Source organism: Halichoerus grypus, chromosome 15 (genome assembly GCF_964656455.1).
Source record: "Halichoerus grypus chromosome 15, mHalGry1.hap1.1, whole genome shotgun sequence".
Taxonomy (NCBI): Eukaryota; Metazoa; Chordata; class Mammalia; order Carnivora; family Phocidae; genus Halichoerus; species Halichoerus grypus.
Window position 1 is genome coordinate 32,717,609 of NC_135726.1, and position 25,847 is coordinate 32,743,455.

A 25,847-nucleotide genomic window follows, 5' to 3' on the forward strand; every position below is an offset into this window, starting at 1 on the left:
GACATCTCCGTCCTGCTCCTGGCTCTTCTGGGGATCCTCGCTGCCTCCCGGAGTCAAGGTGTCCGCCTCGGCGTCGCGTTTCGCCGGTCACCCGACTGTACCTGGGAGACGGCCTTGAGCACGAGAGCTTGGCCTCCCCCATCCTACCCCCCCCAGCCCGCCTCAGGCCTTTCCCCGCACCGGCCCGCCCTAGCCGCAGGGGTGCGGGGGTGGCATCTACCTCCGCACTCAGCCCGGCAAGGGGTTGGAGCCCGCAGGCCCAGAGAGGCGCGCCGGGCCGGGTGGGACTGCGAAGCGAGCCGAGGGGGGCGCGGGCCGGGCTGGCGGGCGGGCTGGGGAACGGCGGGGCGCAGGCGCCCTGCTTCGGGCGGGCGCCGCTGCCCGGCCGGCCCCGGCGCGGCTCTCGGCGGGCAGCGGGTTTTTCTCTGAAAGGTTGCCCTGGGTAACTCGTCTCCGAGGGGACACAGCCTCCCCTCTCCAAGTGGCAACTTATCGATCCGCGAGATTGATAACCCCCAGCGCCGCACCGCGCACCCGGTTCGCTCTCCCAGCTCTGGGGCGAGCCGGCCCAAGGTGGCGCCACTCGCTCGGGGGGGGAGGCGATGTCGGGGCCTCTCCCCCACCCTGGACCCGGCCGCCTGCAGCTGGTGGGGGAGGGGGAGGCTTCAAAGGAATGGTTTAGGGGAGTCGCCTGCGGAAGACTTTCCCAAAGTGTGAGCGCTTTCCTGGCGGGCTCTGAGACCAAGCCTCCATTGGCTCAAGAGTCGCAGGGACGCGAGGCGCCCCCTGGTGGCTGGGGCAAAACTTTGCGGAAAGTAGGAGCAGGTTTCTTTTGTCAACCGCGGGGGAAGGCAGTGCTACTGCAACGTTTTGGGGCCAAGATATTCCTTTTATTGTCTTAACGAAGAAATGCGCACCCAGACGTACCAGCCCTACAAATGCAGGTGTGGAGGGCCGCACCGAATTAGCTCGGTGGTGGAAAAGTTTGCAGACGTGGGGCAGAGATGGTCTTCAAACACGGACCAGTGGGCAGAGTTCAAGAGGGAAAAGCCAAGTTCAGAGTTAATTCATGTGCGTGGGGCATAATTTGCGGAAGTGGCAGTGCTAGGGCAATTCACCCCAGTTTGCGCCCCCCACCCCCTTTTTGCAGTTTGTGATGCTAATTCATCTTGGCGAGCTTGACAGCACGCGTGGGCCCTGTGTCAGTTCCCTCCTCCCGCCCCGGGTGCCGCGGGCGCCCAAGTCGGGGCCCCGCGTGCCGGTGCGGTGCCCGCGCCCGCGCCGTGCCTGCCGCCGCCGCCGCCGCCGCCGCCGCGGTCCGGGTTTTGCGGGCGGCCGGAGCTGTATTTCCAGCGCTGTCCATCGCTCGGTGCTGTTGGCCCTCTCTCCGTCTGATCCGAGCCGGAGCAGTGCGGGGCGCCCCACGGGATCAGAGCGCTCCCCCGCCGGGACTCCGCTCCTCACATCCTCCTGCTGGGACCCGGCTACATTTCCAGCCAAGCCTGGCTTTATTATGTGTCTCTGCAGTGCAGCCCCAGCAGCCGGATCGGGAGGAGGAGAGCCAGCGACCACAAAGAAGACAGGAGCGCAAGGGAGGCTGGCGGGCGGGCCGGCGCCGGCTGGAGCGCGGAGGAGCCGGGGCGCAGCCGCCGCCGCCGCCGCTGCCGCCGCTGCCCGGGAGGACGGGAGCCCGGCCGCCGCCTGCTCGTCCTCCTCCGCCGCCGCGGCCGCCGCCTCCCCCCTCTCCGAGCCCCTGGCCCATGGAGGCAGCTAGCGGGGCCGGCGACTTGGCACCGGCCTGGGGATCGGCTGCGCGCCGCGCGCTGAGCACCGCAGCCCGAGGGCAGGCAGCGGCGGCCCGGCGCACGGGCTGAGCGATGCCCGGGGCACGGGCGCGCCTGCCCGCCGCCGCCTGAGCGCCCCCGCGCGCCCCTTCCTCCTCCGGGGGGCCGGCGCCGGACCGAGCCGAGAGCCAGAGAAGGGGGCGTGAGCCAGGGGCCCCGAGCTGCGGCTTCCGAGCCACTGCGGCCGTTTCGAGCCCCCCCAAGTAGGCTGAGTTGAGGGACCCCCCTCCCCATCCATCATAATCTCCAAACCAGGCGTTTGGGTATTTTTTTAGCCATTAATATTTATTATTATTTTTTTTGTGCGGCAGGGGATAATTTGAAGGCTTTTTTTTTTTTTTTTTCCGGGGGGTGCTGAGCTTCCGCGCTCCCGACCGCCTCCCGGTCTCCACCCCCCCTGAGACCCCCTCGACTCCAGCCCCGTCCCCCCTCCTCAGATGGGTTCATTGTGAGCTCCGCACCGGGCTGCGTGGCCGGACGCCTGCAAACTTTGCACAAAAATCCGGCAAGGGGCGGAGGAGGAGAAGGAGGAGGAGGGTGAGGGTGGCGGTGGGGTGGGGGAGGGAGGGAGGGGGCCGCAGGGGCCGGGGGCCGGCGGGGGGTGGGGAGGAGGAGGGGGGCGGCTTTTTTTTTTTTTTTTTTTGCATAACTCGGCTCGGCCGAGTGGCCTCCGGACTCCCCGCGCCGCTGGGACCGCCGCTGGGACCGAGAGCCCCCGGCTGCCGCATTGCAACAGGCAGGGCCCCGGCGCGGCCCCCGGGCCTCCCCCCGCCCCCGAGCGGCCTCGGCCGGCCCGGGCCGTCCCCCCCAGGGAGGCCGCCCCGGACCTACGATCCGCTCCCCGCAGCCGCCGACCCGGCTGCAAAAAAAAAAGTTTCCGAGAGGCAGGCGGAGGAGAAGGGGGAGAAGGGCAGCCCGGAGCGGCGGGGGGCGGCGGGGGGAGCCGGCCGCGGAGGGCGACGGAGCGCCGGGAGCCCCGGACATGTCCAGGCGGAAGCAGGCGAAGCCGCGCTCGGTGAAAGGTGAGCGAGCGAGGCCCGGCGGAGGCGCGAGCGAGCGAGCGAGCGGGGAGGGAGGGAGCGAGGGAGGAGGGACCGGCGAGCGGGCGGGCGGCCGGGGACCCGCGCGAGCGAGCCGAGAGGAGGAGGAGGCGGCGGCGGAGGAGGAGGCGGAGGCGGAGGAAGAGGAGGGGGAGGAGGAAGCCGGGAGCGGGAGGCGGAGGCGGCGGAGGGGGCACGGCGCAGACACCCTACCCGCCCGGACCCTCCCCGGGCTCGGCGCCGCCGCCCGCGGGGGACCGGGGCCTGGGGGCGCCGCTGAGGGGCTCTCGCCGCTCCCTCCGTGCGGGCCCCGGGCCCGCGTGGCCAATCAAGGGGTGCGGGCCTGACTTGGCGGGGATTGCGAATCTCGGCGGCGGCGGGCGGGCGGCGGGAGGAAGGAAGAGGCGGTGAGGACCGGCGCCCGGGAGGCCGGCAGCTCGGAGGCCGCTCTCGCCGGGCCCCGGGCCTTGCCGCCTTTCCTCGGCCCGCGCCTTGTCGCCCCGGGACGCCGTAGCCGAGGGCGGCGGGCAGAGCCTACGCGCGCCCTGGGCGCAGCGTCCCCGCCCCGGCCACCAGGCGCCCCCTCCCTGTCCCCTGCCCGGGCCGCGCTCCCGGCCCGGGCCCCCGCACTTCCTGCCTCCCTCCACCGAGGCCAACCGGGCCGGGAGCCTCCGCCAGGAGTTCATTGTCTGCGCAGCGGCGGCAGGACGCGGGTCCCCAGGGGAGCGCAGCGGCCGCCGCGCGCGCCCCTCGGTGAAGGGCGCCTGGGACCCAACCCCGGGCACTCACATCCTCGACACCTAGGCCGGCTTCCTGTGTCGGGTCCCCGGAGTGCACACGTTAGTGAGGACACACAACACACACGCACACACACAAACAGCTTGCGCGCCCCCCCCCCCCGCCCCGTCTCCTTCGCTTTGCTTTCTATTTCCATCAAGGGCCCCCGGCTAGAATGGGCCCCTGGAGAGCCGAGGCCCCAGGGAGAGGCCGCCGCGCGCGGGCGACGGAGCCCCTCCCCTGCCCTTCTGTCCCCACTGACTGGCCTCTCCAGGCCTCGCGCCTGCTGCTTTGTCCCGATTCCAGCGCCTCGGGTGGGTGCCCGACTGGCCCGTCGAGCTGAGAGATGACAGAAGAGGGACAGGATGAGAGCTGCTAGGTCTCTGGAGCCAAAAGTCCCGAGGCCCTTGTCCTCTCCCAACTCCCCTGATGACCTCTGGCCCGAGCCCAGTTCTGCTCTGAAAAGTTCATTTCCTGGAGGCCTGCGCGGGAAGGCGCTGGGGCCCCGCTCCCTTCCTGCCAGCCTGCTCCTGGCTGGAAAGGCCCGGACTGAATCTGGCAAGGAGGGTCGTGAGACACCCGCCATTGCTCTCCTAAAGTTCCAGCAGATTCCAGGGCTCCTGGCTGAGCAGACACTGTCCCTGTCATCTTAGAAGCAGACCAACTCAGTGCAAAGTCTTAGCAAGGCAGCTAGCTGCTCCCTTTCCGCTTTTTCCTTGAGAGAAGTTGGTCTTGTTCCCTTCACGGTGGCAGGCATCCCAATCTGGGATAACCTGGCCTGCTCCTCAGAATTGGGGACCCAGAGGGTGTTCCGATGAAGGCACAAGGAAACCGAAGAGACCCCAAGAAGGGGACAGGCAAATGGTAGATGTTTGTCCTTTTGCTGAATAGGAAGGGCTCTGTGGCTTGAAATAATATTTGATTTCTTTTTCTCTTTCCCTGGCTCACTGCTCACTCCTTCAAGAGCCACTTAAGGTGGCCCGGAAGAAAATGTAGACTCAGGATCTGTGGTTGGGAAAACAGTTTTATTTAACTCAGGCAGTTGATTCTGAGTTAAATCTGTGTATAGGAGCAGGTTTTTCATAAAGGAAGATGCAAAGCTTAGCTACCTCTAACCTCAATCCCTGCCTCCGAACCTCCTTATTTTAGAAGGCGAGACACAGAAAGCAAAGGTAGAGCAATTTGCAGTGAACAGATGGGTGGGTGTTTCAGAGTTGCTCGAACCTAATTCTAAAACCACTCTGTGTATCTCTGAGAAAGACTCAAGAATTGGTCTCAGCCTTTCATGAAATGAGCCTTGACATGATTTTTAATGAATCTCTCTCTCTAAATCTGTATGTGTGTATGTATAGCCAACAATTCAAACTAATTGGTGGGGGAAGGACAGCAAAGTGAGAACAAGACCAGTGTAGGCATTTTGAGAAGTATTGTAAATATCAGCCACACAGTGTCTTTCTGCCCTGGGAGCCTGAGATCCTCTGTTTCTCCCTGTGGTTCTTTGCATTTTCCAGAAGCAGCTACCACCCTCGTCTCTCACCATTTTGCCTTTTATTCAGTTTACTGGGGTGAATAAGGTGGAGATGTGGCCACTTATCAAGGGAGGAATTAAGAGAGATGATAATTTGAATAGATAAGAGTTTCAGCAGGTGATGGATTTATTGCGTTTGAAGAACTGCCTCCCCCCTTTCTCAGACAATATTCAAAAGTGTGTGCTTGAGTGTGGACAGCTCCACACCAAGTGTTTAAAATGACAAGGTCCTCACCTTTAAAGATGCTTGAAGGTGCTTCTTAAGGAACAGTGGTGCCTTTTACATTTTATTTTATTTTATTTTGCCTCCACTGCTGTGTGTCAGGGCTAACGTGGAGGCATTGTGGGCTTCCCCAGCCCGGGCATTCTGCTGTGAAAGTCGCTTGACTGTAATTCGTAATTGATCTCGGAAATGTGAAAGCCCATAGCAGGAAGGAAAGACAGAAATATAACAATTTCTAATGGATGCTCAGAAAGTGTGATTTGAAAGCCCCAGTGTTGCTGCTTTGAAAATCAAACAGGCCTGGGGCGGGGGGGCGGGGGGGGTCTCACTTTCCACTTACGGACACACAACCTTCCTTCTGGAGTGGGGTCACTTGTCCCCTTTGGCTGTTTGTCCTTCTTTGGAAAACCCAGCTCCCAGGGAGGACACCCAGCAAATAGGGAAGGGGGCCAGGGCACTAGGGCAGCGGGGAGAATAGCCTCATTGGTTTTCAAAAGCCTTGTGATTAAAAAAAAATAATAACACCAAAACCGCACGAATGTTACAAAAGTCACATTTTCTGACCGATTTCCCCCCCCACACCATTCTCCACCTTTCTGTCTCCTGGTGGTGTGGTGTGGCAGTTGTGAGATTTGTTTCCTTTGATAATTTTGGCCTCATTCTCCAGGGCTGTTCTCATCACTTCTCACTGATGTTATTTTGGCTGACGATATCAGGTGACTTGGTAACCTGTCTCCCTTCACCCACACTGCCTCCGCAGATCCAAGAAACAGCCTATTTATTTATGTATATGGAAAATTAATACATCTTTTTTCCCAGACTCAGCTTAAAACTTTTGGATGATTTTAATACTGTTGATTTTCTCCATATAGCAACTGCCTGTTAATTACCGTTCTTATTATTAATTAGCACTCAGGCTGTGTCCGCGCATTCCCCCCCCCAACATCCCCAGCTACCCCCGGTGACTTCTCTGCACTCCCCTCCCCCTCTCTGTCTTCCTCTCCTGCCAGCCCGTAGGTCCTCAAAAAGTCCATCTTAGAAATTTGGTGGTCTAGGGACTTGGGAACAGTGTAGTTCTCCACTGCTTGTGTTTCCATGGAAATAATTGAGATGTAATAAATAGAGGCGTTCTGAGGTTACAGGTTTCTTGATTCAGCTGAGACCACATACAAGTGTAAATTGTCGAGATTTGTTTGGCTAAATGTACATGATCTTGTAGGAAGGGCAAAACAAATCCTTTATAGGTTCTTTAGCTTTCTGTGTGGATTGGGCAGTGACATTTAATCCTAATTTTTAATCGCTGCCTCCTCCATTAAGTCACGGACTTCCAGCGAGTGGAAGAGCCTGCCTTACTCTAGAAAACATCTTTTATGGCTAGTAATTGCTCTTTAGATTCTTACACCTGTTTCCTTGCAAAAACTTAATAAGCGATAAAATAAGATAACGGTGTGCCTCTCGCAGAAGGACCCTGCTAAACGTCTAACCATAGGTGCCCAGCGTGCGTTCATAGAGAAAGGTGCAAAATGCTGGGGACTTTACAGTCCTCAAATGACTCAGTGGACCCGGCCAGCCCTGGCACTGTGGTGGCACGCTACAGTGTGTCAGCAGAGGAAGAGGAGGAGGGAGAGACCCTAGAGGGGAGACAGGAGTGCAACATCTTTGAGCACAGTGTTGCTAGCTGGAGACCAAAGGGGGATCTGGTTCAATCTACTAGAAAGTTGCAATAATAATTTGCTGTATCAGTAGCCAACTCTTAAGCTGATGGCTGTGGAATTCTTCCCCTGATGTAGGATTTAATAGTCTGGCAATTAGATGCATTGATTTCTCTTAACTGTTCATTTGGATGTGTAAACGAAAGGAACCTGCTACTGAGGCTGATGGTATGGGCGTGCTTGCTGCCTGGCTCTGGGAAAAAAGGCTGATGGAGGTGGTGGTGGGAGGATAGGATACTTCAGGGCGGTTTTGAGGCCAGTTCCCGCCTCTCTTAACATTTCTGCTTGTGAAATGAAAAGCACCTGTTGTTCAGAAACTGTTTAAAAACAAACAATTAAAAAATAAACCCAAAGCGATTACAGTTATATCTGAAAAGTAAAAAACATCTTTCCTGCTTGCGGATGCTTCTAGAGTAGCATCTTCGTCTTTGAGTGGCTGGACTCCCATATTTTTGGCAGATGGTCTGTTAGGTACCAGAGGAAGAAGTCACAAAACACCTGGGCCCTGAGTTCCAAAGGGACCCCCTGCTGGAAATTGAGTAACTTTCCCCCCACCCCCCATCCTTAGCAATAATCTGGGGTCTGGGGCCACCTAGACCCGTGGCTCTGTCAAGCCCCCAAGAGGTGTGGGGACGTGGCATTTTGGACCCCTTGCAGGCGGGCGGGTGGGTGACTTCAGCTGCTTGGATAGTGTGCAGATAATGAACTCGCACAAACATGAGCACCTCTTAACTCCCTGCTCCTGGACCTGCAGGGTTCTGGAAGTGGCACCAACTTTTGACATGCAATCATCAAAAACTCTTGTTGGCAAGCAAGCAGAAGATGGCTAGCTTTCCTGACTGCCCTCCACTGCCCCCCTCCCCTCTTTTTTTGACTAAACTGAATGTGTAGATTCAGTTAACCCTTTGGTCGAGGTTAAGATGGATTTACCTTTCCTGGACCTTGTCTGTGGTACACTGGTGTTTGCAAAGAATATTATCTTCATGTCTTGTAAACGTTTGCTATGGATATCAGGGCTTCTTTCTTATCTGCGGGTCTAGGGTAATTGCGACAGAAGAATACCTTGAAAATTGGTAGGGGGCTCCCCATTACTGTGGGTAGCTAGGGAAAACCTGGATTGACAAATCTGACAATTTCTGCAGATTCCTGTCAGCTTGCAAGGGCATTTTGTGTACATGGTAGTTGGGAATCAGAATAGTTTTGCACCCAAAATGGACTAATTAAGCCTGGATTGGTTATATCCCAGTTGAAGTTTTTGGCGCCGTCAGCTCCCTCTGCCTACCGAGTGGAGTGGGGGAAATGCTGATGGAAAGTTTTGATTCATAGCTTACCTGCCAGGATCGGTGGCAGCCAACGATTGGGGTTGTACACTCAGTAAATAAAAATACTTTACCTCTTTCAAGGAGCGCCAATTAGCTGATTGCTCTGCGTGGCTGTCTTTAAGGAGGATGCTGTTTTACCTATCTTCTTGTACAAAGGTTTGATTTTTAATGTCTTGTGAAAAGGATTCTCTTTGTCTTGATTGATGTCAGGAATAAAAGCATGATGGTAATATCCCTTTGAAAGCTATTGTATTGTCAGCCCTGGCTGACAGCAGGAGGGCCTCCCAGCGTTATAGATTAGTGCTGTGAAAACACTGACATTTTCTTTGTTACATTGCTGTTGTTCTACTTGCAAAGTCAATTACACAATGTTGGAGCTCAGTTACCGCGTTGACTTTGGAAGTAGCAACGTCTTTCATTCTTGTCTTAAAGATATAATTTTCCTTTGTTGTTGTTGTTTTGTTTTGTTTTCTTTCTTTCTTTCTTTCTTTTTGACCTGCCTCCCGCCCCCCCTTCCTGCTCCCCAAGAGTCTGAACGCGTTCGCTAGGCAAACACACTCTAGTTTCGATTGTGACAAGTCAAATTCAAAGATTGCCACGTCATTATCTCCGAATTCTTCTGCTCATTCACATTTCAGTGGCTTCTTATTGATATAGTGACTACAGCAGCCAAGATACATAAAAAACCCATCAAATGAGATTACAGTGTTGATAATATCTTATCAAGTGGGTTATACTCTGGATTTGGGGGTCCTTGAGGTTGGCAGATTCAGAGCTTTCTTTCTTTTTTTCCTGTAGAGTCTGACCTGGGCTGAACCAGGTTCCCCGGTGGATGGGACCCCAGCAAACAATTTTTTTGTTACAGAAGATTCATACACATTCCGATCTCGGAGGCTGGAGCTGTTGGGCTTTGGACTTAGAAATCCCGGATGACATTATGGCAGGGGTGGAAGGGGTCTCCTAAGAGAATGCTGTCACCCATCCGTCTCCCATTGAAGATGGCAGACTGGAATCCTAAGGTGGTCTAACTGTGCCATGTGGGCGCCCCTGGGCTCAGGAGTGATTTGCATTCCCATGTAAGTGTTGGGAAGGGAAGCAGGGCACGATATGTCCCAAGCTGAAAATGATCAGGGTGGCCGTTTTGTATTCATCCTCTCCCTTCCCCTCCACCCCAGCCTTGCCTTCTCCAGAAAGAGAAAAACCTAACTTCCTTAGTTCTCTCAACCGGCCCCAACGAGGCAGTTCCCTGAGAATGCCCGGGGACCGGGATGTTGTTGCCACTGACACAGATGACAGGGACCCATCAGGAAACTCCGTCTGAGGACACTAATTGTGGGCCCCCGAAGTTATTATTATGAACCACCAGACAAGAGCCTGTGCTCGCCAGCAATTTGTCAGGACTAATTTTGTTTTTCTCCAATAATTGAAAATTAATGTCTTGAAGTGAAAGCAGATGTTCATGCCATCTTCTGAATTGGGATATAAAATGGGGCTCTGTAGATGGGCTCACTAATTTAACAGCAATTTTCCTCGTGGCTAATGGGGGTGCTGGGGCTGCTGTCACCTAATGCTTGGGGTGAGGGGATGAGACAGAGAGAGAGAGAGAGAGAGAGAGCGGAGTCCACTTGGGCAAGTTCTGCTGTCTGGGGTGCATGCGGCCAAGCCCTGGGAAGGAAGGTGTGGCTGGTGTGCTCATTTTGGGGGGAGAATACGTCAATAAAACATTTTCCTTGGGCTGTGAAACTTGGACCCGTCCTTGTTTTGAGTACTCATTTGCACAAGAAGTATTTATGGAGATAATTCATGGCATTATGCTGGAAAAGGTAAGGGAAACCTTGATTTGGGGAGAGCGTGGATTCCTGCAGCTGAGACAATCCTCAGCTGCGTGTTGGTCTCCCGCCCCTCGCGAAAAGCTGGTTAAAATCACATTTCCAGGGCGCCTGGCTGGCTCAGTCGTTAAGCGTCTGCCTTCGGCTCAGGTCATGATCCCAGGATCCTGGGATCAAGCCCCACATCGGTCTCCCTGCTCAGTGGGAAGCCTGCTTTTCCCTCTCCCACTCCCACTGCTTGTGTTCCTTCTCTTGCTATCTCTCTCTGTCAAATAAATAAATAAAATCTTAAAAAAAAAATTGCAGGGGCGCCTGGGTGGCTCAGTTGTTAAGTATCTGCCTTTGGCTCAGGTCATGATCCCAGGGTCCTGGGATCGAGCCCCGCATCGGGCTCCCTGCTCTGCGGGAGTCTGCTTCTCCCTCTCCCACTCCCCCTGCTTGTGTTCCCTCTCTCGCTATGTCTTTCTCTGTCAGATAAATAAATAAAATCTTTTTTAAAAAAAAAATTGCATTTCCTGGGCTCCTGGCTGGCTCAACCCGAAGAGCATGCGATTCTTGATCTCGGGGTCATGAGTTCGAGCCTCACATTGGGTGTGTAGACATTACTTAAATAAATAAATTAAAAAAAATTACATGTCCCCAGGCCCAGACGCTAGAAATGCTCACCCAGCTGGTCTGGGGAGGGGCTCAGAGCTCTTCATTTTTTTCCCTCTTTCAAAAATTGAGGTAAGATATATATAACCTAAAATGTACCATCTTAGCCATTTCTAAGTATGCGGTTCGGCGGCATTAGTATTTTCACGCTGTTTTGCAATCATCACCACCATGAACTTTTCATTTTCAGGCAGCACCCAGGTGGTGGTGGTGGGGGGGGGGGTCTCAGCCCACCACCCTCGGAGGAAGCCACCCAGTTCAAGCACTCCATTTTCCAGGGTAGACATGAGAAGCAGGCTCAGAAGATCAAGGGACTCTGGAGATCCCCGGCGGGGCCGTGCCTTGCTCTAGTGTGAGAAATGAGGTTGGTGTGCCCGAAGGTAGGGCATGGGATGAGGGACCTCTTCAGGGCCGGGGGCAGGGGGCAGGGCAGGGGGATGCTTAGCAGCTGAGTGATCTAGTGACCAGTGTCAGGATTAGAACATTTATTCTCTCTCCTTGGGGACACCATTTGTTCGGGCCTGGCTGGATGTGAGTTTGCCCAGTGGCCCTAGCAGGGCAGATCCCCATGGCCCCCATACCTGCCTGCGAGGACCCAGACAGCCCCCCTGGCTCCCCCAGCTCCGCACCCTTCAGGAAAGGGAGGGACAGCTGTTATGGAACGACCACCTAGTTGCCCGGCTTTCCAGTCCTGGAGTGCCCACCGCCTCTGGCCCTCAGGTTTGGGCATGGCCGATGCTGGTACCATTCTCCTCCTTGGAGGTACCAGGCACCTTTCTCTCCCCCGGTTTTCTCTGTAATTGAAATTTGTCCTTTCGTTACCTGGGCATGAATTATTTTTTGCAGTGTTGTCATTCCCTATCCTGCTGTGAGGTTTATCTCTTCTGTTGATCCTAATTAAATAAAACATACTGTTCACCTAACTCCTGTTGCACTGAATTTTACCTGCCTGAAGGCAGAGTGATGGCCATCTGGCCTTGGTTAGGGAGCAGGGCATGGCTGCAGAAGGGAGCTGGGCTGGCAGTGGCCCCTCATCCAGGCTGGGTGTACCCCCTTGGCCTGGGGGCTGCAGGACCTTGTAGCCACCAGCAACAAATATCCTATTTCTGGTTCATGAACCAGAGAAATGGCTTTGTCCCTAGCCCCCTGGGACTGCAGGTCTGAACCTGGGGAGAGGAGAGACAGTCACCAGGCCTAGGGAGTCCCCAGGGAGCAGGGGAGGAGGAGAGTGGGTTCCCAGAGGAGGGAGATGGAAAGAAGGGGCAGGCTCCTGCCTCCTGGGATGGAGGCTGCAGAGTGCTGGGCTCTCTGGGGAGCAGTGAGCGGTGCACATGTTCTGGGTGCTCAGGACAACTCTGCAGATGCCCTGTGCCCCTTGGGGAGAGAGTGGCCAGCCAGGGGCCTGGCTCGCATGTTGGAAGATTCAGACTTTCACTCCTTTTGTCTTTGAACTTCTCAGACTCCTTCCAGCCTCAAGTTGAAAAGGAACCTGGATGGGGCACCTGGGTGGCTCAGTCGTTAAGCGTCTGCCTTCGGCTCAGGTCATGATCCCAGGGTCCTGGGATCGAGCTCCACATCAGGCTCCCTGCTCTGCGGGAAGCCTGCTTCTCCCTCTCCCACTCCCCCTGTTTGTGTTCCCTCTCTCGCTATGTCTGTCAAATAAATAAATAAAATCTTTAAAAAAAAAAAAAAAGAAAAGGAACCTGGAGGTCACTTCATTCAGACCTCTTTGGGTGTGTTTGCGGCATCCTTAATTTCATCCATCCTGGACTTGCACACTTCCACTCCCAGGGAGCTCACTACCTTTATGCATTTTTTTTTTTTTTTTTTTTTTTTTAGCCTGAGTTCCATATGTTCTTCTTTTCCATTAAACCGCAATCTGCCTCCATAATGTAGGTGCGTTGGTTCTGGTTCTGTCTCCTGGGGCCTTAGGGAGTGACTCAAATCCCGTTCCCAGAGCAGCCCTACTGAGAGTTGGCAAAGCTTGCCTTGCTCCACTCACTTGGGCAGGAAATCACATATGGGATATGGTCAGCCTGGTGGACTTCTGGGACCCCATGCTGACTGGTAGATGCCATTGACCTGAGCCTCTGAATCCTTGTGTTTATAAGGGATTTCTTAAGTGAGTGACTAGACGTGCAAACTTTGAGGGGGTAAGTGAATGGGTGGGTGAGTGAGGCAGTAGTGGACAAGTGACTGAGTAATGAGCGAATGCACGCCCCCAAGTGCATGAGTGAGTGGGGCATCTGACTTGGGCTTACCCCCCCACCCCACCCCTTTCCTCGGCATCTTTGATGGGCTCTCTTGCCCCCTCCACCTCCTGCCAGCCCCTGTTCCTGTTCAGGAAGTGAGAGATGCCCCATCCTGGAGGGCTGGGGGCCCTCATGCCCCTTGCGTTGGGTGGGGATGGCTTGTGCCTGTTCTCCCCTTCATCCTCACCCATACTGCGGGTTCGGCTGTGAGATTGCTGCCCCGTCTGATCCAAAGCTTTGTGCCAGGCCTTGTGCTAGGTTGTAAAACATTGTTTTTATTTATTTTTTTAAAAGATTTTATTTATTTATTTGACAGAGAGTGAGATAGCGAGAGCAGGAACATAAGCAGGGGGAGCGGGAGAGGGAGAAGCAGGCCTCCTGCAGGGCAGGGAGCCTGATGCGGGGCTCGATCCCAGGACTCTGGGATCATGACCTGAGCCACCCAGGCGCTCCAAACACTGTTTTTATTTTTTTATTTTTTTTTTCAAAATTTTTTTATTGTTTTGTTAATCCCCATACATTACATCATTAGTTTTAGATATAGTGTTCCATGATTCATTGTTTGTGCATAACACCCAGTGCTCCATGCAGAACGTGCCCTCCTCAATACCCATCACCAGGCTAACCCATCCTCCCACCCCCCTCCCCTCTAGAACCCTCAGTTTGTTTTTCAGAGTCCATCGTCTCTCATGGTTCTTCTCCCCCTCCGATTTCCCCCCCTTCATTCTTCCCCTTCTGCTACATTCTTCTTCTTCTTTTTTTCTTTCTTAACATATATTGCACTATTTGCTTCAGAGGTACAGATCTGAGATTCAACAGTCTTGCACAATTCACAGCACTTACCAGAGCACATACCCTCCCCAGTGTCCATCACCCAGTCACCCCATCCCTCCCACCCCACCCCCCACTCCAGCAACCCTCAGTTTGTTTCCTGAGATTAAGAATTCCTCATATCAGTGAGGTCATATGATACATGTCTTTCTCTGTTTGACTTATTTCGCTCAGCATAACACCCTCCAGTTCCATCCACGTCGTTGCAAATGGCAAGATCTTATTCCTTTTGATGGCTGCATAATATTCCATTGTATACATATACCACCTCTTCTTTATCCATTCATCTGTCGATGGACATCTTGGCTCTTTCCACACAAACATTGTTTTTAAATGATAAAAACAATATGACACTTTCATACTAAATTCTAAATAAAATTCTAATCAAAATTTTTAAAAAGGTTTTAGTTATTTGAGAGAGAGAGTGTGCGCCAGCGCCAACATGAGCAGGGGGGAGGGACAGAGAGAGAGGGAGAAGCAGACTCCCTGCTGAGCGGGGAACCTGTTGCGGGGATTATATGCAGCATCATGACCTGAACCCAAGGCAGCTGCTTAACCAATTGAGCCACCCAGGCGCCCCTCTAAGCAAATTCTAATACTAATTCAAAATAAAACAGGGTGCGCCTGGGTGGCTTAGTCGGTTGAACGTCTGCCTTCGGCTCAGGTCATGACCCCAGGCCCCTGGGATCGAGCCCCGCATCGGGTTCCCTGCTTAGCAGGGAGCCTGCTTCTCCCTCTCCCTCTGTCTGCCGCTCCCCCTTCTCGTGTTCTCTGTCTCTGTCAAATAAATAAATAAAATCTTTAAAAAAAACACAAAACAAAATAAAACAGAACTTTTCATTGAATAAACTCCCTATCCCACCTCCTCCCCCACCTCTTCCTGCCACATGGCCCGGGGTGTCTCTGGACCAGACGTCTCTGAGCCAGCTTGGTGGTGGCCGGGCCTGTGCAGCCAAGCTTTGATTCAATGGCCTTTGGGACCTCCCTCATCCTTCAGGGACCCGTTGCCCCTGAATAGCACTAGGAGTGAGGGTTGGGGTTGGGGGGAGTTTGCAGGAAGGAGAAGATGGGATGTGTTTGCAAGGGAACCTGGCAATTAAATAAAACTCTGAATGAAAAGGAAAGATCCCCTTCTAGCGGAAGGCCTGGGTCAAGATTGATTTATTTCTCTCTGGGGTTGTGGGAGTGTGGGTTGGAGGAAACATGCTCTCTGGTCTTGGGCAGGACAGCTCCCTCTATGGGCCTCAGTTTCCCTGTCTATGAAATGGGATGGAACTGGTTGGCTGAGCTACCTGCCTTAGATGGTTTAGGATTTTAATTCCTGGAACATAAAAAGGGGAAAGCACAAGAAGCTTTCGTTTTAAAAAAAATACAGGCTAGGGGCGCCTCGCTGGCTCAGTGGGTAGAGCATGCAAATCTTGATCTCCAGGTCGTGAGTTGGAGCCTCATGTTGGGGGTAGAGTTTACTTAAAAAATAAATAAAGTTTGTCTTTCTTTTTTTTTGATTTCAAATTTTTATTTAAGTTCTAGGTAGTTAACATATAGGATAAGATTGGTTTCAGGTGTAGAATTTAGTGATTCATCACTTATATATAACACCCCGTGCTCATTATAACAAGTGCCCTCTTTAATACCCATCACCCAGGGGCGCCTGTGTGGCTCAGTCAGTTAAGTATCTGACTCTTGATTTTGGCTCAGGTCATGACCTCAGGATCGGGAGATGGAGCCCCACGTGGAGACCGGTGAGGGGCTCTGTGCTCAGAGATTCTTTCCCTCTGCCCGCCGCCCCCCCCCGCCACGAGCACATGCATGCTCTCTCTCACAAATAAATAAATAAGTAAATAAATAAATGCATAAATAAATCTTAAAAAAAATACTCATCACCCATTTAGCCCATCTCCCGCCTACCTCCCTCCACCAACCCTCAGTTTCTTCTCTGTAGTTAAGAGTTTCTTATGGTTTGCCTCCCTCCCTTTCTATCTCTAATTTTTTCCCTTCCTCTGTGTTCATCTGTTTTGTTTCTTAAGTTCCACATCTGAGGAAATCCTATGATATTTGTCTTTCTCTGGCTGACTTCTTTCACTTAGCGTTATACTCTCTGGCTCCATCCATGTTGTTGCAAATGGCAAGATTTCATTCTTTTTGATGGCAGAGTAATATTTCATTGTGTATGTATATACACACACATACACATATATATATATACACACCACGTCTTCTTTTTTTTTTTTTAAAGATTTTATTTATTTATTTGACAGAGTGAGACACAGCGAGAGAGGGGACACAAGCGGGGGAGTGGGAGAGGGAGAAGCAGGCTTCCCGCCGAGCAGGGAGCCCGATGCGGGGCTCGATCCCAGGACCCTGGGATCATGACCTGAGCCGAAGGCAGACGCTTAATGACTGAGCCACCCAGGCGTCCCTATACCACCTCTTCTTTATCCATTCATAGTCGATGGACATTTGGGCTCAAAATAAAAAGTATTTAAAAAAAACAAGCTAGAAAGCTATGGTTTGGTCTTTTCAACTTACTTTGTAAAGTGACCAGTCCACAGAGTGAGAATTCCGAAGAGGCAACTCTAGGGAATCCTGTGTGGAGCAGCTGGGGCCTCCCTTGCTCTGGACTCTTGAGCATGGAGGGGCACGTCAGATAAGCGTCAAGGGCTTGACTGTAGTGTCGATGTTTTTGCAGGTGTCTGAGAGTTCAACTGGTGGTGTCCTTGGCTCTTTGGGCTCCAGGGGCTTTGCCAAACATCACTGGAGCAGGTTCTCTGGTGCTTCTCTATTCCAGGAATAACGTGGGTAGAGGATGACCGGGTCCCCCATATGCACATCGAAAGCAACCAGCGTGGCTAATCTAGATCACTGGGGAGGACACATGGAGGGACTTACCCTGCCAGACCCTGCCTTCAGCTCTTCCCATGTGTTCCTCCGGTTCTCACCTCAGCTCTCTGACTGATCTCAGCTTCATAGAGGCCCAGACAGGCACAGAACTACCTTGCCCAGAGTCTCACTGCTAGAGCTAGCAAACCTGCGCCGATAATCATTACCTTTGTTTACAACTGCCCATGGACCAGAAAAAGCAACAGAGAAGTTCATGCTTTCTTTGAGGGCTGGAGAAGTCCCCGGACTCTGGGCTAGGAGAGGGGGCCATGAGTAAAGGCACAGGAGTTCTGTCCTGCTCCCCTCCCATCTGTGTGACCTGCCTTTTGGGGTATCTATATTCATATCTTAAAAAAAAGACTGACACATCTTCAATAATTTAATCCCTTTCTTCCCCAGAGGGAAGCACTGTTATCTGCAGTTGTCTTTGTCCCCAGACCTTTTTTTGTGGTGCATTTACCAAACATATGTATATATACCCACGCATACATAATTTTACCCCTATATAGTATGATATACCGCTTGACTATATTATACTTTCTGTTATGTGCTATTTTCAAGTAGCAGTGAGTTTCCAAACTTGGTTGCACATTAATATTATCTTAGGCACTTCAAGGAATAACATTGTCTGGGCCCTACTATAGATCAGACAATCCAGACTCTTCGAGGATGGGGTCCTAGGTCAATTTCTTCCTCCCTCCCTCCCTCTCTCCCTCCCTCCCTCCCTCCCTCCCTCCCTTCCTTCCTTCCCTCCCTCCCTCCCTTCCTTCCCTCCCTCCCTCCCTCCCTCCCTTCCTTCCTTCCCTCCCTCCCTCCCTCCTCCCTTCCTTCCTTCCTTCCTTCCTTCCTTCCTTCCTTCCTTCCTTCCTTCCTTCCTTCCTTTCCTCCTTCCTTGTGCTTCCTGGGGAATTTGAGTGAGTAGCCAGGGTTAAGAACCGTTCATCTAGGAGATACCATCATGTTGGTATTGTAGATTTGCTCCACTGCAACAGCCATCATTCGATAGAATGGGTGCACCAGAATCTATTTACAATTCTCTGTTGATGGACATTTAGTTGTTTCTAGTTTTTGCTGTTACAAACAATGAAGCAAGGAGCTTTCGAATTTATAAATCTTTGTGTTTCTTAGGCTAGATTCCTAGAAGTGGACTTGTTAGGTCGAAGTGTAGTCACTTGAAAATTTGATAGATATTTGCTCATCGCCCTCCACAAAGGGTGTACCGACGTACCCTTCTGCAGTGCGCAAGTGCGGGTCTCTCCTAACTCTTACCCACGTGCTGATGTGTTCTCTTTTTTCTCATCCTCTTCCTCCTCCTCCTCCTCCCTCTTCTTTTTCCTCCTTCTTCTTCCCCCTTTCTCTTTTTGCCAATCTGACAGGCAAGAAAGAGCTCGCCTTTTAATTTGTATTTCCCTGATTACTAGCTGGATTGACCATTTTCCTTATGTTTATGGACTATTTTTATTTATTCTTCAGGAAGGGGCACTGCTGCACTGAATGTGGAGCTTGAGGGTTTGGGCATTTCTTTCCCTCAACTAGTTCTTTAGTCGTGTTTTTTCTTCCTTCCAATCATCTTTCTATCCATCTATCCATCCATCATCTGTTCATCATCTACCCATCCATCATTTATCCATCTATCTATCCATCATCTATCCACTCATCCATTATCCATCCATCATCTATCCATCATCCATCTATCCATCATCCATCCATCACACATCCATCATCAATCCATCACCCGTCCATCATCCATCCATCCATCTATCCATCCATCCATCACCCATCCACCCATCCATCCATCCATCACCCATCCACCCATCCATCCATCACCCATCCACCCATCACCCATCCACCCATCCATTCATCCATCCATCTCCCATCTATTACCCATCCATCATCCATCTATCCATCCATCATCCACCCATCATCCATCCATCTGTCCATCATCCATCTATCCATTTATCATCCATCTATCATCCATTCATCATCATCCATCCATCATCCATTTATCCATCCATCATCCATTCATTATCCACCCAACCATCCATACATCCATCTGTCATCCATCCTTCCCCTCCCTTCCCTTCCATCTAAATCTTGAGTATTTTATCCAGGTGAGACTCTTAGCCTGTGTTCCAAGGTGGATGCAGAGATGAACCAAAAGGAAGACATGCCCTCAGGTAATTCACAGTCTAGAGAGAATATAAGACCCTAACCACAGGGCCGGATAGGGCAGCCCAAGGTGGAGGTACAGGATGAGGACTGAGAGAGGTTGGAGGGGTTCCTTTTTTTTTTTTAAGTAATCTCTACACCCAGTGTGGGGCTCAAACTCATGACCCTGAGATGAGAGTCACATGCTGTATTGACTGAGCCAGCCAGGAGACCCTGGAGGGATTCCTTTTGATGGAGGGACTCAAGCAAGATCTGGCAGAGGGGTAGTGTTTGATTTGAACCCAGAAGGATGGAAAGACAACACCAAGAGCAGCTAACATTTAATGAACACAACTTGTATGCAGGCCCTGGGCAAGGCACTTTACAAGCAGTATCTCATTTAACCTGGACACTCATTTCTGACCATTCACGTGGGGGCCTCAGGCTTTCTTGTTCATGAGCAATAATGGATCTTAGAGAATCCTCAGCTGAGCTTCCCTTCTGATGTGAATGATCAGATTTTCCCAGAGAGGGCAAGTCAGATGTCCAAGGTCATATGATGACCTTGTGGCAGACTTGCACCTGAGGGCAGGGCAAAGCGGGGGTGGATCTTGCTGTCGCCACTGTTCCAGGGCCTGCCTTGGGAACAACATGGGACACCCAAGCTTCTGGGGTGTGGGGGGGATTCTTAAGTGTACCTGGGCTCCCACCTTATCCCACCCACATCCTCACCGTGTTGTTGGTAAGCTTCAGCTTCATTTTCTGCAAAATTGGGACTCCACTCCCTGGAGAGGTGTGAAGGTGAAATCTCAGGAGCAGTGAGGAAAGGCTTTGTCAAACAGAAATGGCCATCTGGAGGGTTCGAGTGGGAGTCATACTTGGGGCAGCCTAACTTTGCCATTCTTTCTCTCTCGCCTGTACAATTGAGCTGGAGAAAATGGGTGGGAAAAAAATCTAGCTTTTAATTTGTCACCTCCTGGAGTGACCCTACCCTCTGGGAGTTGCCAGATTGTGAATGAGCCTTCTCCAGCCCTCATGTCCTCTCCATCCCACCAAGGACAGTTGCCTTTCTTTCTTTCTTTCTTTCTTTCTTTCTTTCTTTCTTTCTTTCTTTCTTTCTTTCTTTCTTTCTTTTCTCTTTCTCTTTCTTTCTTTCTTTCTTTCTTTCTTTCTTTCTTCTTTCTTTCTTTCTTTCTTCTCCTTCCTTCCTTCCTTTCTCTCTTTCTCTTTCATAAGATTTTATTTATTTATTTAAGACAGAGAGAGAGAGAGAGAGAGAGAGAGAGAGAGAGTGAGTGCGTGCACGCGCTGTGGGGAGGGCATGAGCGGGGGGAGGGGCAGAAACAGGCTCCCCGCTGAGCAGGGAGCCTGATGCGGGCTCCATCCCAGGACCCTGGGATCATGACCTGAGCCACTCAGGCACTTCCAGGACAGTTGCTTTTCTTAAGGGACACACTGGCCAGGCACAGGAAAGGTGACTGTGTGGGAGGCATATGCCTCTGAATGGTTGTACGTGTGTGTGTGTGTGTGTATGAGTGTGTGTGTGTGTGCGTGTGTACTAGCTTGGGTTTTCTATGTAGGTACATGGATGTACGTGTGTGCCAGCCTCCCAAGGGAAGAGATTCTTGTCATTGCTTGCATGGTCCAGACTATCAGTACAGGGGCAGAGAAAATACACCTGGCTGGTAGACTTTATTCATGAATTTACTTTATATCCATTCATTCAGATCTTTTTGGAGCACCTACTATGTGCCAAGCACCATGCTTGACTTGATGCCACCAAACGAAAGCAGCAAGTCCTTTTTTCTTTCTTAAGATTCATTTTACCATTTTCCTTCTTAAGATTCATTTTGCCATTTTCTTTCTTAAGATTCATTTTGCCATGTAAAGTCATGGTTTTGAGGGTGAGAAGTGAGCTTACATTGATGTTTCCCAAAATGTATTCCAGGATTTTGTTGATGTTCTACCAAAAGAATAAAAAAAATGTTTTCTGTGGCCAGACACGTTTGGCAAACACTGCATTAAACAGTTAAAAGTTTTAGAAATTTTCAGGGCTTCTCAGAGCCTTTAAAATGCTAATGTGGGACTCTCAGAGATGTTAATAGTTTCTGGTTTCCAAACTTATTCGATCACTAGTCATGGAATCCTCTTGTCTGGGTACAGTGTGGGTTTCTAGGCTTTTAAGGGGCTACTATCGTTATCTGTTCATTCATTCATTCACTTACTCATCTCAGACATGTTTATTCAGTACGTACTGTGTGTCAGGCTGTTCAAGGTGCTGAAGCCACAACAGTGAACAGGTGAAAGTTTATTCTAGTGGGGGTGAGGTGCCATCTACAAGTACACAGGTCAGTAACATAATTTCTGGGAAACAGCATATCCTGGGATAGGCAGGGCAGGGAGGGGTGGAGGAGGCTGTCCAGACAGGGCCATCTGGGAAGTGACACTTGAGCCCAGGGTGATGGGGGGGGCATGAGGGGACCTGGGGGCTGGAAGCCTTTGTGTTTGGTACTTTGAAGGGGTTGGGGCATGTGGGAGGTGGGGGTCCTTCTCTGGGTCTCTTGATTCCACGTTGGGAGGACCCACCACTGGCCCAGCCTTCTTTGTTTTTCATGGCAGAGTCCAGGCCTCGGAGATAGGCTTCCCTGGGTGGCCAGAGGGTTTGATGGGGCAAAGGAGGCTTCTGGATCCCAGTCTTGAGCTAGGACCTTCAGTGTCACTCTCCCCCGTCCCTCCCCAAACCATGCAGTCCTATCTCACTGTTAGCTTGTGCCAGTCAGCATGGAGGGCCCAGGGATGGTCCCTCCCTGGGCAGCCGGCTGAGCAGGCTGTGAGCACCGCGCGGCAGAGCCCCTGCCTGTGTCGGTCACTGTCACGTCCCCAGTGCCTGGCACTGGACCCACATTCCGCCCCCCCCCCCCCCCCCCCCCGGCATCTGACAGATGGGAAAATGAGGCCAGGAGACTCCCACAACCCATTCCCTCAGAGGCCCAGCCCAGAATCCAACCCTTTTCCAAGCCAGGGCTGTGGCCCGAGGCTAGTGGGATGGGGGAGAGCAGAGATTTCCTGGAGCAGAGGTGGGATTTGGGGGCCCCTAGGGCCCTCCTGGGGTCAGTCTGCAGAGCTGCCGCGGGTGATCTGGGTCCCGGGAGCAGGGATGAGGAAGGGCAAGGGGAAGCGGTGGGGGAGGGAGAGGAGGTCCGGGCCGAGGTGGGTGGAGGGGGAGGAGATGGGGCGGGGCCTGGGGGCGGGGCCTGGGCGGGGCCGGCGGGCCGAGCCGGGCGCTTGGGAACGCGGCCCCTCCCGGCCCGGCTCTGTCTCCCACCCCCCCGCGGGAGCGGCCCCGGGACCCCTTTGAGGCGGCCGTCCTGGGAACGCGTCGGGCCGGCCCCCGCCCGGGAGGGCTCCATGGCTGCGGCGCAATAACTCAGGCCCAGGTTTGGGCACAAAGCGGCCGCGGCGGGGGACCGGCTGGGAAGGCGCGGGCTGCGGCGCTCGCTCGCGCTGCCCCGAGGGGGGCCTCGGCTTGTTCTGCACCGCGGGCCGCCCCCGCCCCTCCGAGTCTGGGGCCGGCCGGGCCCAGCCGGCGCCCCCAGGACTCCTGAGTCCCAGGCCCGGGGCGGGGGCGGCGGGCGGGCGGGCGGCGGCGGCGGCGCCTAGCCCACAGCTGGCGGCCGGCCCGTGGGTGGGCTGCTGGGCTCCGCTGGCCAGATGTGCCCCCGGGGGGCCCTCTGGGGACTGGCGCACTGATTGGCCCTCAGCTCTGGGGCGGGGCCCGCGGAGGGTAGTTGACCGTTTGGGCCATCCCTCAGTGCATAATAATAAAAAAATAAGTGTCATTGATGGCTTTTGAGCACTTCACACTCGTTTAATTCATTTGCGCGCCCCAGCAGTCCTCTGAGGTAGGTACTGCGATTATCCCGTTTCACAGAGGAGGAAATTGAGGCATAAGGGGGGGGCAAATTAAATGGCCCAATGTCCCGCAGCTAGGACTAGACAGGATTGGAACGCAGGTCCTCCGGCGACACGGCGCCCAGGCGCGCGTGTAAGGGGTATAGGGGCGCCGGAGTGCAATTTCGAGTGCACTTATGTTCAAAAAATTACAGACAGAAGATTGGCAAACGGATGTGAGTAATGATTCTTGTGTTTTTTGCCACTTTCAAATTCTCTCATTCACTGACTAGCTGGGTCCTTTCTGACTTCATTCCTTTCTGATTCTGTGCTAGGTCTTACGCTGTGGCTGCGTGCGCAGTGGTGGGTGAAAGGAGCTGGGTCCCTGCCTTCAGGGAGCTTACAGTTTAGTTGGGGGCAGGGGGAGCGAGAATGACAATAAAGTGTGAAGATAGACACCATTAGGTCATTTTTCATGGCGAGACTGCTATGGCTTGTCAGCCTTGGGCAGTGTTGTCCTTGTGGGGGGCATTTCAGAGGTGGCCAAGTGTTAGCTGGCCTGGAGGATGAGAGGGAACTGCAGAGGGAGGTGGCTGGTGCCCTTTGGCTCTGAACTCATGCCCAGGGATGCCACCCCCTTGCCTTGGGCTCGGCCCTGTGCGGGGAGGAGGGAGAAGGAAAGGCCATGCTCCCAGTCCATGAGGACCTGCGGGGACAGAATCAGGGGGAATTTAGCGGATGTGTGCCTGGAGGGGCGGGGACAAGTGCAGTGGGCTTTTCTGGAAGAAGGAGGCAGGAGAGGGTAGTGAAGGAGGTTGTTGGGCTTGGGGTGGTCTGCTGGTCCCTTCTAGAAGAGTCCCCAGGATGGGCCCCCGTAACTGGAGCATGAATACTCCCAACGTTTGCATGACCTCTGAGCGTCGCATGGTTCCAGAGGTTCTCACAGGCACCTCCAAGTACCCAGGCAGTAGGTTGGAGGGGATCCTTCCTCATTTCCCAGGTGAGAAAGGGAGGTCCAGACTCATAGCCTTGCCCTGACTCACACATCCCTTGTCCAGCTGTCAGGCAGGCTGCTCATTTCCAAGGTCACAGGGGGCCTAACCCCCAGGCCCTGGCTCACCAGGGCCTGGGGCCCACTCTGCGCCCTGTTAGGGTTGGAGGTGGAAGGGAATGTGGACGTCAATTACTGTCACCTAAGTGTCCAAGCTGCCTCCGTTCCCAGCACCTCCAGCCAGGACTGTGAGAACACGGTTGTCTCTACGGCCTGCTCCATCCACAGTTCAGTCTGAACTGGGTGTCTGAATGGCCTTTATTCTGAATTCTCTGTCTTCATTGCCACAACCCACCCATTGCGTGGGCTCTCCGGGGCCGTGCGAGGCCTGTCATGAGTTCTGAGTTTGAGCACGGTTCCCCATTCAGACATATGGGGTGGGGCTGGGCCTGTCCACCGCAGACGTCTCTGTGCATCGTGTCTTGCCTTCGTTTTGTTAGGAGAGTTCCAAGTTTGCTTTTCTCTCTGGAGACGGTGTGGCTTGGGCCCCAGAGGCAGTGAGAAAGGATAAGGGCATGCATTGATAATTTTTACTGAGCTGTGTGCCCCGTGCATGCTGAATGCTTTCTACACAATTTCTCAGGAATCCCCTCAACAGCCCTCTGAAATCGGTACCATTATGGTTGCCATCCTGCAGGTGAGGAAACTCCGAGTGTCAACCTGAGATCCAAAGTCACATGTCACAGCTGGGCTGCCTGACACCGTGGTGCCTGCCTGAGTCACTCCCTGGGCCACCTTCTCCATTCCTGGTGAATGAGCAGGCCTCCCTTCCCCCAGGAGCCCACGCTGGGCTGGGAAACAGACCCATAAACAGTTATGAACTCTGAGGTTGGTAACACCATGTTCCCCCTGAGGACCCAACTGGTGGCCAAGTTCACACCCCCTTACCCTCCCCCCTTCCTGCCTGCCTGGGCCTGCTCCTAAAGTTCACTTGGGCAAGAAGCAGCTTGGACAGGTGGGGGGTGGGAGGATGAGGGACATTTGGGGTGGGCAGGGGACAGGACTGTACTTGCTTCCCCGTTTCTTGGGAACTGCACACCCAGCCAGGCCCACCCCCCTGTTCTGCTAGGTTGGAAGGGGAGGTGCTTGCTTGCTGCATTTAGGTGGGGAGTCCTCCCTTCTGCTGTGCCCCTACCCCTAGCCAGGCCCCAAGAGTCCAGCTGGCTCAGCCCAGGAATCTTGGATGTGCTGGTTGGGGGTGGGTGGCCTTGCTGAGGGACTCAAAGATTTAAAGGGCCCTATCCTCTGGGCCTCTCTGTTTCCACTCACACGGCCCTTTGGGCCCAAGGCCTGGCCTCTGAGCCTGCAGCTTCATCCCCCTCAACATTTCCCCCTGAGCTTGAGTTTGAACCCAGGGGTGCATACCTCTCCTGGGGCAGGTTTCCAGGCTGCCCCTTACCCGGTGCCCATCCTGGCTGAGAGGCCTGGGAGCAGCAGCTCCTCCCACCCCCCCTTCAGATCCCCCTCCCTGGGCACCGACCCTCTGCATTCCCTGCCCTCCACCCCCTCCTGCGCCCGCTTCCTGGAACCCAGGGACCCTGGAGGTTTCTGGACCATATCGAGTTGCCTGGGTGGTTGTTTCCTTTTTTTTTTTTGGGCCATGCAGGGTGGGGGAGCTGGGAGAGAAGGGAGAGAAGCCGATAATTGGGCCAGGGCCAGCCAGGGGTGGAGGCTGACTGCCAGTCCACGTCTCCGTGGGCTGAACTGTGGCCCCCAGCCCCTACCCTTGAGGAGTCTGGGGCCTGGCTTTCCCCTCCTGGCAGGGGAACAGCCTAGTTTGGCATTTCCTGCCTCTTTTCCTTTCATTTCACACCAGGTTCCCCAAGGACACCCCTAGGGGGACATGGGGCTCACTCTCTTCTCCC

At 53.5% G+C, this 25,847-nt stretch overlaps 1 protein-coding gene across 2 annotated transcripts in view; it reads left to right on the top strand.

Annotated features, from left to right (window-relative positions):
* The first annotated feature begins 2,466 nt into the window (after nucleotides 1-2,466).
* ZNF423 (zinc finger protein 423) overlaps nucleotides 2,467-25,847 on the top strand; it is a 324,559-nt gene continuing 301,178 nt past the window's right edge. The window contains exon 1 of one of the 2 annotated variants that reach the window (XM_036106326.2): nucleotides 2,467-2,866. In XM_036106326.2, coding sequence (XP_035962219.1) covers nucleotides 2,827-2,866 — 40 coding nt within the window. In that variant the 5' untranslated portion in view covers nucleotides 2,467-2,826. Of the gene's footprint in view, nucleotides 2,867-22,280; nucleotides 22,943-25,847 lie in introns of those variants that run through there. The other variant, XM_036106327.2, reaches the window with a different exon arrangement.